Raw genomic sequence first — 14010 nt, 5'->3', positions numbered from 1 at the left:
TCGTTTGTGCATTGATTCTGCTTTTTAATTGTAGTAAAATACATATAACCTAAAATGTAAACAGGATGCTCCATTTGAGCCATTTTTGGCATTAAGTGTATACAGTGCAGTGGCATTAAGTGCATTCACCTTGTTGGGCAACCATCACTGCCCTCCGTCTCCCAAACCCTTCATTACTACAAATAGAAACTCCATATTCGTTAAACATTCATGTCCCATTTTTACCTCCTTCCCCCAGCCCCTGGCAACCAACATTTTACTTTAAGTCCCTCTGAATTTGATGACTCTAGGAACCTCATCTAAGTAGAGTCACACAATATTCGTTCTTTCATGTCCGGCTTATTTTTACTTAGCAGACCATCTTCAACATTTGTTCAGGTGGTAGCCTGTGTGAGAATTTCTTAACCTTTTTTTTTTTAAAGATTTATTTATTTATTTATTCATGAGAGACACAGAGGGAGAGAGGCAGAGACATAGGCATAGAGAGAAGCAGGCTCCATGCATGGAGCCCGACGCGGGACTCAATCCTGGGTCTCCAGGATCACGCCCTGAGCTGAAGGCAGATGCTCAACCATTGAGCCACCCGGGCGTCCTGAGAATTTCTGAACTTTTCGAGGCTGACCGATATTCCATCGTAATGTACATACCATATTTTGTTTATCTATTCATTTCTGGATGGATATTTGGGGGGTTTTCCCTACCACTTGGCTATCTTGAATGATGCTGCTATGAACATGGGTATGCAAGTATTTGTTTAAGTTCCAGCTTTCAATTCTTTTGTGGCTATACCCGGAGGTGGGGTTGCTGGACCGTATGGCTGTGCATTACTATCGAGTGATGCTTGTTTTATCACCCTGGACAGGTTATTAAGCCTTTTTGAGCCTCATTGGAAATAATAACTGTCTCAGGCTCTATCATAAACGTAAGTCACTATATGCATAATGATGATAAATAATAATGTTGGTTAAAAAAAAAAATTAGTTGGTTGCTCCAGGGCTGTGAACAAGTTGGTCTGACCAAAAAGCATTTGTCCTCGTGAAGAGGCCTCAGCTGAGCTCCTCTTGCCCTTGCAAAATCCTACAGCTCCAGAGATTTCACCTCCCAGCCAGAAGTGTGCCTCGCTTCCCTTCAGCAGATTGTGCTCCTGGAAAGTTGTGTTTAGTAATATTTTAAATGCTCATTATTCCAGGATCCCTGTGGTGGTTCCTTCTGTAAAAGCAAAGCTTCGTTGGAGGAAATAACAAACTCTAAATTACTTGTAATAAATTAGAGCTTTGATGTAAGACGTTCTGACCTATGTGTAGGGCTTCACAGTTTACAAGAGGCTCTCGCCTCTGCAAGTCCTAGTCATCTGGTGGTTATGGGCCCGAGCCACGTAGGGAACCTCTCACATTGAGGAAGACGGGTCGAGGATTGCAGCAGAAAAAATAAGACTTTGGAGACCCAAAGCCCTGTCTTCATATTCCTTCCTTGCTACCAACTATGCAACCTTAGCTAAGCGACTTCTCCCTGGGCCTCAGTTTTCTTACCTGGAAAATGGAGATGATCATGATGTCATGCCACAGTTGAAAGGATAAAATAGAAGAGAAAAGCTTAGCGCTTGGTAAAGATTCCAAGCAGGCCATCCTGCTGGAGCATGACCATTACATTCATATGAAATCTCAGAAGCCATGTGCTAAAAGGAATTATTTTCATGAGGGTTTCAGACCAGCAAAAATAGTTCTTTTTCCCACAGAAACATCAGTAAGAAAAAGTCTTCCACTATCAAATATTTATAGCTCTCAAGCAATCCTTGTGTTCCATTCCAGCGGTCTGACGAGCCAGCGACTTCATTTTACTATCACCACTGCGTGCCCTTACTCCTTTGTCACCTGTTCTTTATAACAAGAAAGTACAGACTTCTACAACCAACAAGATTTTTTTTTTTTTAATGGGAACAGTGATCGGCATACTGCAAATTGTGCTCCCTGAGCAATAGCTTAGTCTCCAAAATAAAATCTCCAAAATAAAAGCCAGAAGTGGTTTTCTCTAGCAGGGGCTGTTCCTGCCCTGATCACTGGAAGGGTAGCTGTCCCGCCATCTCTGTAGCACTTTATGGAACCTGCACATTCTTCAGATTCCCCCAATCCTCTAGATAGGCAGCGTAGGGACCATTGTTCCGATTTACAGTCCAAAAACTGACTTCCAGAGTGGTGAGGTCAGTTGCCCCGGGAGACCCAGCTGATAGGTGGATAAGGTGGTATCTTCTCTCTCCACGCCAGGTCTGGGGGCCCCAGAGCTGGGGGTGTCCCTGGATGGCCCCTCTTTCCTGCCCCTGTCCAGAGCCACCCTCACAGCCTCCAGTGGGGGACCTCCCCACGCCCTGTCCAATGTTGTTGTGACAGGCTGTGGCCAGGGAGGGCCCTTGGGGGGCTGGGGGCTGGGAGCTGGACAGAAGGAAGACCCCTGTTTGTGGAACAAGCAGATCCTGAGTTCATTAATAAGTAATAATAGTCATTCTTGATGTTTCGGAGGCAACTGTGCAGCGCCCGGGGAGGCAGCCATCTGCCTATAGGCCTGAATGGAATTCCTTGGTTTTGGAAATAGCCTGGAGCACAAAGCACCCTTATCTCTGGTGAGGCAGCTGAGATTTTGTGGGCTCCTGCTCCCTCCTCTGGGCTTGGCTTGCCTCACCCTCCGGGGGTCACCGTCCAGGCCCAGAAGCCCAACGATGCAGGGCCTCGTAGACCAGCCGGTGGCCCACCTAGGCACATATGGCACTTGGTGTCCTCTAAGCATGTTGAATGAAGACAGGTAGCCCTCTAAGCTCACCGTTTCCACCTGCGAGGTGGGTGTGATAAAAGCACTCAACTCAGCTCTACTGAGTCAAGGGAGAGCAATCAGCCAGACAGCCGGGGAGTATGGGAATGTCCAGAGGGTTGGCGGCTGTCGCTATTCTGGCTCTGCTTAGGAGGGGTGAGGGGAGGAGGTGTCCCCAAGATCTCCTACCTGAGACAGGCCTTGAAGGAGGCGACATGTGGGACCACCTGGCAGAGGGAGGAGCGGCCTAGGAGGTGGAGGGGCCGGCAGGGGCGAAGGCCGAGACCTGGGCCAGGGTGGGCGGCTGAGCCGGCTGTGCGCAGGCCACAGGGCCCTCTTCCCGAGGACAGGTGCTCCCTGCTGCTCCTCCCGTCCTCCCAAACTCGGCTCGCAGCACATGAGTGGATGGGCACACTGGCCTGTCAGCCCCAAACTTCCTGCCACTGAGACGCCCGCGCAGCGAGTCACAGCTACACTTCTCATGCCTCACGTGCACACAGGTCACCCGGGACTCTTGTCGAAATGCACAGTGCGGGGATCCCTGGGTGGCGCAGCGGTTTGGCGCCTGCCTTTGGCCCAGGGCGCGATCCTGGAGACCCGGGATCGAATCCCACATCGGGCTCCCGGTGCATGGAGCCTGCTTCTCCCTCTGCCTGTGTCTCTGCCTCTCTCTCTCTCTCTCTCTGTGACTATCATGAATAAATAAATAAAATCTTAAAAAAAAAAAAAAAAAAAAGAAAAAGAAATGCGCAGTCCGATGGGTGGGTGGGCCTGGGCTGGGCCGGGGACTCTGCTGGTCCCACTGCTCGTGGGGAGGTCGAGGCTCCTGGTCTGGGCGTGGACGCACTCTGGGCAGCTGGCTGAGGAGGCCCCAGCGACGCTCCTGGAGCTTCTGCCTCCCGGGAACCATGGTCAGTGGCTGGAAACGATTCTTCTTTGTCTGCCCATCGTGTGTGTGTCCCTGCTTTCTAGTAACCATCTCCCTGCTCCTCCCTTGTGGCCACCCTCCGACTCTGGATTCCCACCCTCCGACTCTGTTCCTGTTTGTCTGGGTGGCATCTCTCTGGCTGTGTGTCTGTCTCTCACCTGGGTCTCCCCCTGCCTGCGGGGTGCTCAGGTCTGGGATGCCGTCGGTCCCCCAGGCTGCCTGTTGCAAAGCTCTTCTGGGCTCTGGCGGACGAAGGGGCTGCGGTCACGTGCAGGGAGAGCAGCCGACGGCTAACAACTGGCTGCCAGCTGGTCACAGCTGGTGACAACTTGGGCAGGCCTGGGCGTGGGAAAACACAATCCAGGCAGCAACAGATGGGAAGGGGACCACACTCAGGAGACAGCCGACAGACTGCCACACAGCCTACGAAGGGCAGAGCCCGGGCCCCTACTCCTGCCAGCCCGGGGCCACTTGACCACCCTGCCTTTCCCACTCCCGACTTCCCCTGCAGCTCCGGGTCACGGTGGGCCGCCCTGTCTTGGGTCTCATGCAGCTGCTCCCTGCTCCTGCTGATGCACAATGTGGATTTTACTCGGTGGGTTCATGATGGGTAAGAAGCAAACAGTGGCGTACATCCGCGAGGGCACTTACCTGGAAGCTCTGGCCACGAGCCTTGGAACAGCGGGCAGACTGTGGAGGATGCGTGCTGCGAAAGAGGGGTGATGGTGTCACGTGGGCGACATGTCTAGAAAGCTAGTGTCCGTCATGAAGATTGAATGGGTAACCAGGGTGCCTGGCAAACCGCAGCTGGCGTAAGACACAAACGCCCGTCATCATCGTTAATGTCCCTTTATTTTATTTATTTTATTTAAGATTTTATTTATTTATTCATGAAAGACACAGAGAGAAAGGCTAGAGACATAGGCAGAGGGAGAAGCAGGCTCCAGGCTCCAGGGAGAAGCAGGCTCCAGGCCTGATGTGGGACTCAATCCTGAGACCATAGATCATGCCCTGAGCCAGGGGCAGGTGCTCAACCGCTGAGCCACCCAGGCGTCCCTAATGTCCCTTTAAACACTAAAATTGTATTCTGAATATTTAATAGAAATGATTCTACAGTATGTTGGACACCGTATGTTGGTTATACATGCTCTCGTAAAAGATTTTTATTGAAAAATATTAGAATGCTGCAAATGGCCTTTCTTTCTTAACCCAGGGACACGGGGCTAATGAAACCAAGAGCATGTCCGGGTGCTGGCAGAGACAGGCACCCGGGGGTCGGGCTGCTTGCTCCCACCACCCTGCCCCAACCTCTTGGCTTCCTCTCTTACTCAGGGCAGGTGAGCCTGGGCCGCTCGTGGCTGCCTCCAGGAATCCCTCCTAGTCTGCTGCTGCTAACAGCTCAGCAAGCGGAGAACCAGGGCTGCCAGAACTGGGGGCCAGGTAAGAGTGGGCTCGGTGAGGCCAAGAGGAGTTTTGAACAGTAAAGGGTTGTTCAGGAGCTCGTTAATTCTTATTTATCTGGTTTTGGCTGATATTGTGTGGGTGTGCTCTGTGTGTGTGCATGTGAGAGAGAGAGACAGAGAGAGAGAGACAGAGAGAGTCACAAACCGGCCACTACCCCAGTAGCTCGGAGCCCAAGGACGCACGCACTGGCGCCCTAGCCTGATGCTGGAGTTCATTGCATACCTGAGGGCTGTCCTCCCCGGGGACCTGACCCATGCCCTCTAGAGGAAAGCCCAGGTAGCTTTCCGAGGCCTGCCTGTCTCTCCTCGCCGGCTTCCACACCCCATCACACTCGTCTTGCATTTCCCCCAACATTCCTGGCTCTCCCCCGCGTGGAGGACTTTGCATGCATTGTTCCCTCCACCTAGAATGTTCTTCCCATCACCCATGCCCATCTTCAGAGAGGCATTTGCTCACCATCCTCCCCTGTCTCAACCAAGCAGGTCCCTCCTTTTGGGGCCATTCACCACTTTCCCTCTGTGTGTTTCCTTCTGTAGCATGCATCACAACTTAGAATAATTGCGTATCCCCTTTTGCTTATATCCTGTCCCCTTCCGCTCCCAACCACACTGGAAGCCCCGTGTGGGCCATGGCCGTGTCTGGTGTGCTCACTGCCTTATCTCCAGCACGGCCCTCTGGCCCATTACATATTCAGCGAGCGAATAAACACCTGTGCACACCTCAGAGGTCCTGGCCTCATGGAGCACAGAGACTTTCCACAATGATGGAAAAGGTGGAAGCGTCCTTAAAGAAGGAACCGTCTACCACGATTTACTGAGTCCTCGGCTCAGCTTGCTAAAGAGGAAGCACATGAGACAGTCTCCCTCCCGAAGAGGTCTGTGGTCTAGTGGGGAAAGCTCCCGGGTACAATGGCTCCTCCAAATACTCCTCCAAAACTTGGCAGTGCAAAGCAACCATCGATCACGCTCATTGATTCTGTAGGTTGAGAGTTGAGACAAGGACAACTTGTCTCTGCTCAGTGAAGTGTCAACTGGGAGACTCAAAGTCCAGGGTCTGGGATCATCGAAAAGATTTGTTCCCTTACCTGTCTGGTGGTTGATGCTGGTTATTGTCGGCGGGGGGGGGAGGGGGGGGCTGGGGGGCTCTGTCCCCTTCCATAGGCTTCTTCAGGTGGACTCCTCTGTGGGCTACTTCGGGCTCCCTCACAGCTGATTATTTTATTTTATTTTATTTTATTTTATTTTATTTTATTTTATTTTATTTATTTATTTATTTATATTGGAGTTCAATTTGCCAACATATAGCATAACACCCAGTGCTCATCTCATCACAGCTGATTTCAAAGACAGGCATCACCAGGGGTCCTAGGAGACACCACACTGCCTCTTACCAGCTCCAAAATCCTATGGCATTGCTTCTGCGACGTTCTACTCAGCAAGGACAGTCACAGCACCCCACTCACCTTCAAGGTGAAATAAATTCGACCACTTGACTGGGAGTGGCAAAATTCCAGAAGGCTATGGGGGACTGAAAACATGGCTAGTTTTGGGAAGGGCAATTGGCCATCGGGAGATGATAAGCAATCATATAGGATGAGAAGAGGCACCAACATCCTCTGAGATTTCACACAGTGGGAGCAGTCTGGGGCCACTATAGTAATAATCGTGGTAGGAATAAGCATCCGTCACAGCTTACAAAACAGTTTTACACCGATATTTTAAAATCGTGGGTGCAAACCTCCCAGGCCTGAAGTGTCAGCTCTACACGGGAGAAAGCCGAGGGTCATGACAAGTGGGGGGGGGGGGGGACATGACAGGTTCCAAAGCCTGGACACAGTGGAGTCAGCTCTAGGCGCATGAGATTCTGGGTTATGACCCCCCGGCCACACAGCAGATCTGATGACAGACAGGCACAGATTGGATTTCAGATTCTTTAGACCAGGGGAGAGATGTTGACAATTTAATATCATTTTGCACTTTGCAGCTGGTGTGAAAACAGACGTTGGGTTCTGGGAGGTTTCCGTGATTTCCTCCCACAGACACCCTGCCATCCCCCAGGCGGCTTCTCCTGTGCCCGTGGATGATGAGGCCCAATCTCCAAGCCGAGTCATGAAGTCCCGTCCCATCCGAAGAGCCAGCTCCACTTTCTCACGAAGCGTGGTTTCGAGAAAGCGCACACTGATTACTGGGGCACTCGTGAGCCCTTTGGGGTTAGCACAACTGTGTGGCTGCTGCTTTCTGGCCCAGGGAAAAGAGGGAGGACAGGACACTTCACCCATGTGAGCTTCAGTGTTTTGTGCTCTGAAAAACAGGAACAGTACCCGCTGCCCTGCCTTGCCCCCATGTTACTGGGAGAGTAAAATGGGGAGATGGAAGGCAAGGTGACACGTGAGCCACCAAGCCCTGTGCACACCGTCTGCTGTTGGCTGATAAAGGGACTCACTGGGGGAAACCCACACTCTTCTTTTGGGGTTCAGATTTTGAATGTGTCTCTGCTGGCAAATCTGTGTGTATTACCTTAGGTGAAGCCAGCTGCTATGACAAATCAACCGAAAAACGTACAATGACTCAAATCAAGTAGAGCGTTTTGTCTTGTTTTGTTTTGCTTCTCACCCATGTCAGGTCTAAAATGGGTGTTCCTGGTGGTTTTCCTGCAAGTGCCCATTCAACAGTCAGGCTCTATCTTCAGGACCTGTAATATGTGGCTTCCAACATGCTCGTAGGCGTCCGGCCCTGGAAGGCAAAGGGGAATAAGAAGAGATCCCTGCCCTTAGCCTCCTTGGCCCAGAGGTGACCCACATCCCTCATGCACGTTCCACTGGTGAGCACTGTCATGTGGCCCCATCTAGAGGCAAGGCGTCTGAGAAATGCAGTCTCTGCCACAATTGTAATTCTGAGTATCTTTTGCTCTTTATGGTGGGGAAGAGGAAGCTTTCTTTAAAGCTTTTGAACAATTTTTCTCTGCTTCTGTTGCACACGCACACACACCCATGCACGCATACGCATGCACGCATTTCCTGCACTCTAATTGTCTGAGCCCTAGGCCTGGTGACCCAGTGCACTCTGACCTTCCTGGCCTCCTCCCTCTGAGCCCGAAATGCCAACCAGTTGCTCCCTAATGAGTGGAGCTGGCCATAAGCATGCTGGTACACTCTTCCTAGAAGAGACAAATTCAACTATAGAAGGCCTGGCAAGGATCTTGGGACCACCTCAGAGCCACACACCACCCAGTGATGGGACCCAGTTTTTCTGGCCCATGAAGCTGTTCTGTGCATATTGGTTGCACTCAGGTCAACAGCTGGGATGGTCAGCAACATCTGAGTTTGCTTCATTTGTAGGTCAGCATGGGAGATGGGGCTGGAATGAGACCACCATCCCTGTGGGAATTGGGGGTAGTGGCTTGGGGGGCCGGGGACAATGCAGCAGTGATCAAGGCCATGCAATCAAGAAAGTCAGCAAAGCCAAATTCCTCACAGAGAGGCAGAGTTCCAGGAGCCAGGAGCAGAATCTGGAAGCCAGCCCTGGGCAAAGAGGGTGGAGGAAGGTGGTGAAGATGGGCACCAGGTAGTTGGGGCAAAACGAGGTCTGTCCAGAGAAGTGTACCTTCCCTCAGTGTCACCCTCCTCAGAGTCCCCTCCCCACTTCCTCCTGCCCCAACAGGTAGCCATTTTCATCTCTTTTATATTATTTCTTCCATTTAAAAACACAAACAAACAAACAAACAAACCATGGGCCAGTGAATTAGTATCTACGCTCGAAGCACTCACTCCATCCCCTGATAAGTAATAGCACCATGTACTTTTCTTCATTTGGCTTTTCACTCAGTAACATATTCTAGAGAGGTCTCTATGTCAGTGTTGATACTTCTTATTCCATCCCATAACACTCCACTGCACGGATAGATCAGAGCTCATTCAGTTATTCCCCTACCTCTGGAATTATGGATCATTTCAAGTCTTCGGGTATTAAAGATGTGATCTATCTCAATTTGGACAGGTGGCCTCTCTTCCAGAATATGTATACTTCCTCAGCCCTCAGAATTCAGTCAAGTCACCCCTGAGAAAGAGACACCTGATCTCAGACCAGGACAGGTGGAACCCATGCGTCCTTCCCTCACCCCACCCTACCTCTTCCATCTGCAAGTGGAGGAGACCAAATGGAAGTGCTTAACCAACCAGCCTTGGTCCCCAAATGTAATAAATCCCTCCTAAGGGTCGTCTAGCTTTGGATTCTGGGCTCCTGCTGCATAACTTCACTTCGGGTGGCGATGCGAGAACGTGTAAGACCATCTCTGTAGGTTGATTCTGGCTTTGCTGTTGCTGACTGAATTTTAAATGACAAGCTACGTTGTGAATATAGCTTCAAAATGCATTTCATGTTATTTTTGTGGGATCTGGAGATGGAGAGGATTTCAACATGTGGGCTCAGTTGGAGCTCTGACCCGAACTCTGCAGGTCTCTTTACATAATTTTTGTTATAGAACATTTCAAAGACACACATCCCTTCATTCATCCACGACCTCACTTCAACATTATCAACATTGTGCTCATCTTCTCTCATCTGTTTAGACTCTTATTTTTCAACTTGCCGGAGTGTTTGCAAGTAAGTTCTGAATAACGTATAATTTCACATAAATTATGTAGCACTTAAAATTTTTAAGTTTAGAATTAGATATTTTATTCATTTGGCCTAAAGCATAAGCTTTTCACTCACCTCCTTCCTTCCCAGATGTGACCAGTGTCATCTGGCTCTTGTACATCCCACCCAGTATACTTGCTGCATGTTCCTAATTTGTCACCCATTTGGAGCTGAGATTTTTCCATATGGGCTCATAGAATAAACTCCTTTATTCTTTTTTTATGATTATATATTATTTCATTGTAGGGATATATCATAATTCATTTAATTCATTCCTTTCAGGTGATTTCTCTTCTTTTGCTATTACGAACACCACCACAGTATACAGCCTTGCCCACCTCACACCTGGATCAGTGTTTTTGAAGAACCCTGTGTGCCGGTCCACAGTCTGGCCCCATTTCCTCCCACCTCAGAGTTTCCTTCCCCTCCAAATGTTCGTTTCGGCGCTGTCTTGATTTTCTTTGGAGTTTTTCCACATATGCTTGTGTCCTTACACAATACCTTGCTTCCATGACTTAGAACTTTATGTAAACAGAAACATGCACCATGCACGCTACTCTGTTGTACTAGTACGTCATGAATTTAACTAGTCCTTATTGACAGACTTTGGATTGCTTCCGGTTTTGCTACTACAAACAATGCTGCCCTGACCACTCATTTTAGTGTCTCTATGCGCACAGCTGGAAGAGTTTTTTTAGGGTATTCACCTAAAAGAACCATGGGAGTCTATGAAGACACTTGTCATGGGATGCCAAGTTACTTTCCAATGTGATTGGACCAGTTCATCCCCCCACCATCAGCACATAAATATCCTGGCTGCTCCAACTTCCCCAACAATTGATATTTTCAGACTTTAATTTCTGCTGCTCTGGCAGGTGTGAAAAGTATTTCATTATGATTGAGAATTGCTTTTCCTAACTGGTAATCAAACTGAGCATCTTTTGGTATCTTTATTGATTATAGAAGAGTCTTGGTAGGTAAGGTGCCTCGAAGTCTTTTGCCAAATTTTCAATGGGGTTTATTTTATTGTGGAGATAATAATTAATGCTTTATCTGTTAGAAATGAATTCTCCAAGTTTGTGGCATTTTCCCCTAAGTTTTGAGAGTCTTTGTTTTCTCTTTACGGTGTCCTTTGAATAGAAATTTTACACCTTATATAATCAGATTGATTTACCTTTTTCTTTATGATTTGCACATTTTGTTATATGTATATCTTGTGGTTTGTTCAAAGAAATTCTTTCCTTTTTATTTTTATTTACTTTTTTAAAGATTTTATTTCTTAGTAATTTTTACACACCGTGTGGCATTCAAACTTACAACTCCAAGACCAAGAGTCATGTGCTCTCCTGACTGAGCCAGCCAGATGAGCCTTTCTTTCCTTTTTTTAGATAAAAAATATACTCTCTTGAACTTCCCTTCTAAATATTTTATAGATTTATCATTGCTAGTTATATCTTTACTTCACTTGGAATTGAATTTGTGTATGGTGTGAGGTAAGGGGTCTAATATCATATTTGCCATACAGGTAACCAATCATCCCAACACCATTTATTATAATTCCATCCTTTCTCCTTTGGCTTGCAATGCCTGCTCTGTCATCAGTCCAGTTCTTTGTCTGTGTGGGTCTGGTCCTGGCTCATCAGTCTACTCTTGTCTGCTCAAAAATCAGCCTAACTATTTTTGAATGGACACTACATTGTCTTTATTAGCATGGTTAATATATGTCTCTATCTGATAAGATTTGCCATCTCCCTCACTTTGTTCATCATCTTCAAAATTGTCTGGGATATTCTTGGCCTGTGCTTCTGCATATACATTTTAGACTGAAGTGTAATTCTAAAATGAGGGTAGTTTCTACTTCTTAGGGTGTTGTGAGGGTTGAACCAAATGATGTGTGTGAAGTCTTCCATAATGAATAGGTACTTGGTAAACGATTGGAGAATCAGCTGGTGGAGTCACCTTGCTCTTGCTGCCTGGGTCTGTTCCCATTATCAATGGTGTGACAGTCTGATTCTTCCCAGAAAACCACAATGATGGGAGTGAGAGAGGAGATGTGAGAACCCTGCAAAATGCAATTCGTATGACAGTTTGCATTCATCCCTCTGGGATAACCAAGCAGTTATGGTTGTGACTGCATAGTCCTCAGATAAGTGATAACTGACCCTGAAGAGCTCACCAAATACAAACTTAGAGAACGTCAACAGTCCTTTTTTATAATTATTTTTTTAGGGAGGCGGCAGCGGGTCCTGCGACCGAGAAAAATCCTGCAAAAATGTCTCTCTACCCATCTCTTGAAGACCTGAAGGTAGACAAAGTTCTTCAGGCTCAAACTGCCTTTTCTGCAAACCCTGCCAACCCAGCAATTTTGTCTGAAGCTTCTGCTCCCATCTCTCAAGATGGAAATCTCTATCCTAAACTATATCTGGAGCTGTCCCAGTACATGGGCCTGAGTTTAAATGATGAAGAAATCCGTGCAAATATGGCCTTGGCCCCTGGAGCATCAGTTCAGGGGCAGTTGGTAGCAAGACCTTCCAGTATGAACTATATGGTAGCTCCTGTAACTGGTAACGATGTTGGAATTCGTAGAGCAGAAATTAAGCAAGGGATTCGCGAAGTCATTTTGTGCAAGGATCAAGATGGAAAAATTAGACTCAGGCTTAAATCAATAGATAATGGTATATTTGTTCAGCTGGTCCAGGCAAATTCTCCAGCCTCGTTGGTTGGTCTGAGATTTGGGGACCAAGTACTCCAGATCAATGGGGAAAACTGTGCAGGCTGGAGCTCTGATAAAGCTCACAAGGTGCTCAAACAGGCTTTTGGAGAGAAGACTACTATGACTGTTCGTGACAGGCCCTTTGAACGGACAGTTACCATGCGTAAGGATAGTACTGGACATGTTGGTTTTATCTTTAAAAATGGAAAGATAACATCCATAGTGAAAGATAGTTCTGCAGCCAGAAATGGTCTTCTCACAGAACTTAACACCTGTGAAGTCAATGGGCAGAATGTCATTGGGCTGAAGGACTCTCAAATTGCAGACATACTGTCAACATCTGAGACTGTAGTTACTATTACAATCAGGCCTGCTTTTATCTTTGAACATATTATTAAACGGATGGCACCAAGCATTATGAAGAGCCTGATGGATCACACCATTCCTGAGGTTTAAAAGTCATGGCACAATGGAAACTTCACCGAACTTCTCCAGTTTACTTGGGCAACTTAACTTTATATTATGCACATGATGCTTTCCAGGAGCCAGAGCGCATATGCGGCATGATGAAGACCTTTCTATCTTACATTATGGCTGGGAATCTCACTGTTTTGATTGGATATCTTGTTCACACTTCAAGATTGTCGTAGCCTTATCCGGGTTTTACAGATGTGAAACTTTGGACTGATTTACTGATTTTCTCTACTGGAAACCTGATGCTTTTATAAGCCATTATGATTAGAGTGACTGATACAGTCTTGGCTCTGTGTTAGAACCAATCACCTTTATCTTACATATCAAGTAGTGCTGTTCATATTACTTTAGTTCTGTGGTATAATTGCGTTTTTAATGTGTTGCCATAATACATGTAGAATGACTGCTTTTGATGCTTTTTTAGTTCTGTGGGTGTGCGTGTGCGCATGTGTGTGAAACACCAAGTACACCGGTTTCATTCCATGTAAGCATTATACAGTGTATGTAGGTTGTAAGAGATTGTGTTGGTCATCATTAAATTGTAACTACCTTCACTTAATATGCTTGAACTGTCGCCTTAACTGTGTTAAGCATCTAGAATAAAAGCCAAAATAGAACTATTGCTGCCTTTCTAAAACCCAAAATGCAGTTCTATAATGTACACTAGCCCAGAACAATGTAATGATGCATACTGAGCTATATAGCATAGCTGCTTAGTTGCATTTGAGATTTTCTAGTCATTGTGGAATGGAAATTTCTTTCTTCTAAAAGTTACCGGTATTAGTTTCTGAGAAATGAATCACTATGTATTAAATGTAAAAATTCTTGTACCAAATAGGATAACTATTTTGACTTCCTTTATTCACTTGTAGGTTAAGCGGAATAATACCTAATTTTGTCATTTAAATTCTGTAACCTACCCTCTTTGAGATTGTCTTAGGATGTTTCCCAGGTAATCTGTTCCATTTCCTAACCCCTCCCTACAAACAAAATGG

At 47.1% G+C, this 14010-nt stretch overlaps 1 protein-coding gene across 1 annotated transcript; it reads left to right on the top strand.

Moving 5' to 3' along the window:
- The first annotated feature begins 12066 nt into the window (after nucleotides 1-12066).
- LOC112664802 (syntenin-1-like) lies at nucleotides 12067-13635 on the top strand. Its single transcript, XM_035700678.2, has one exon. The coding sequence runs from the start codon at nucleotides 12101-12103 to the stop codon at nucleotides 12995-12997; it is 897 nt and encodes a 298-aa protein (XP_035556571.1). The 5' UTR covers nucleotides 12067-12100; the 3' UTR covers nucleotides 12998-13635.
- Nucleotides 13636-14010: the final 375 nt, after the last annotated feature.

The sequence above is a fragment of the Canis lupus genome, chromosome 17, assembly GCF_003254725.2.
Source record: "Canis lupus dingo isolate Sandy chromosome 17, ASM325472v2, whole genome shotgun sequence".
In the NCBI taxonomy this organism is placed as follows: Eukaryota; Metazoa; Chordata; class Mammalia; order Carnivora; family Canidae; genus Canis; species Canis lupus.
Note: the sequence above shows the minus strand (reverse complement) of the source record. Positions and strands in the feature narration are given on the sequence as shown.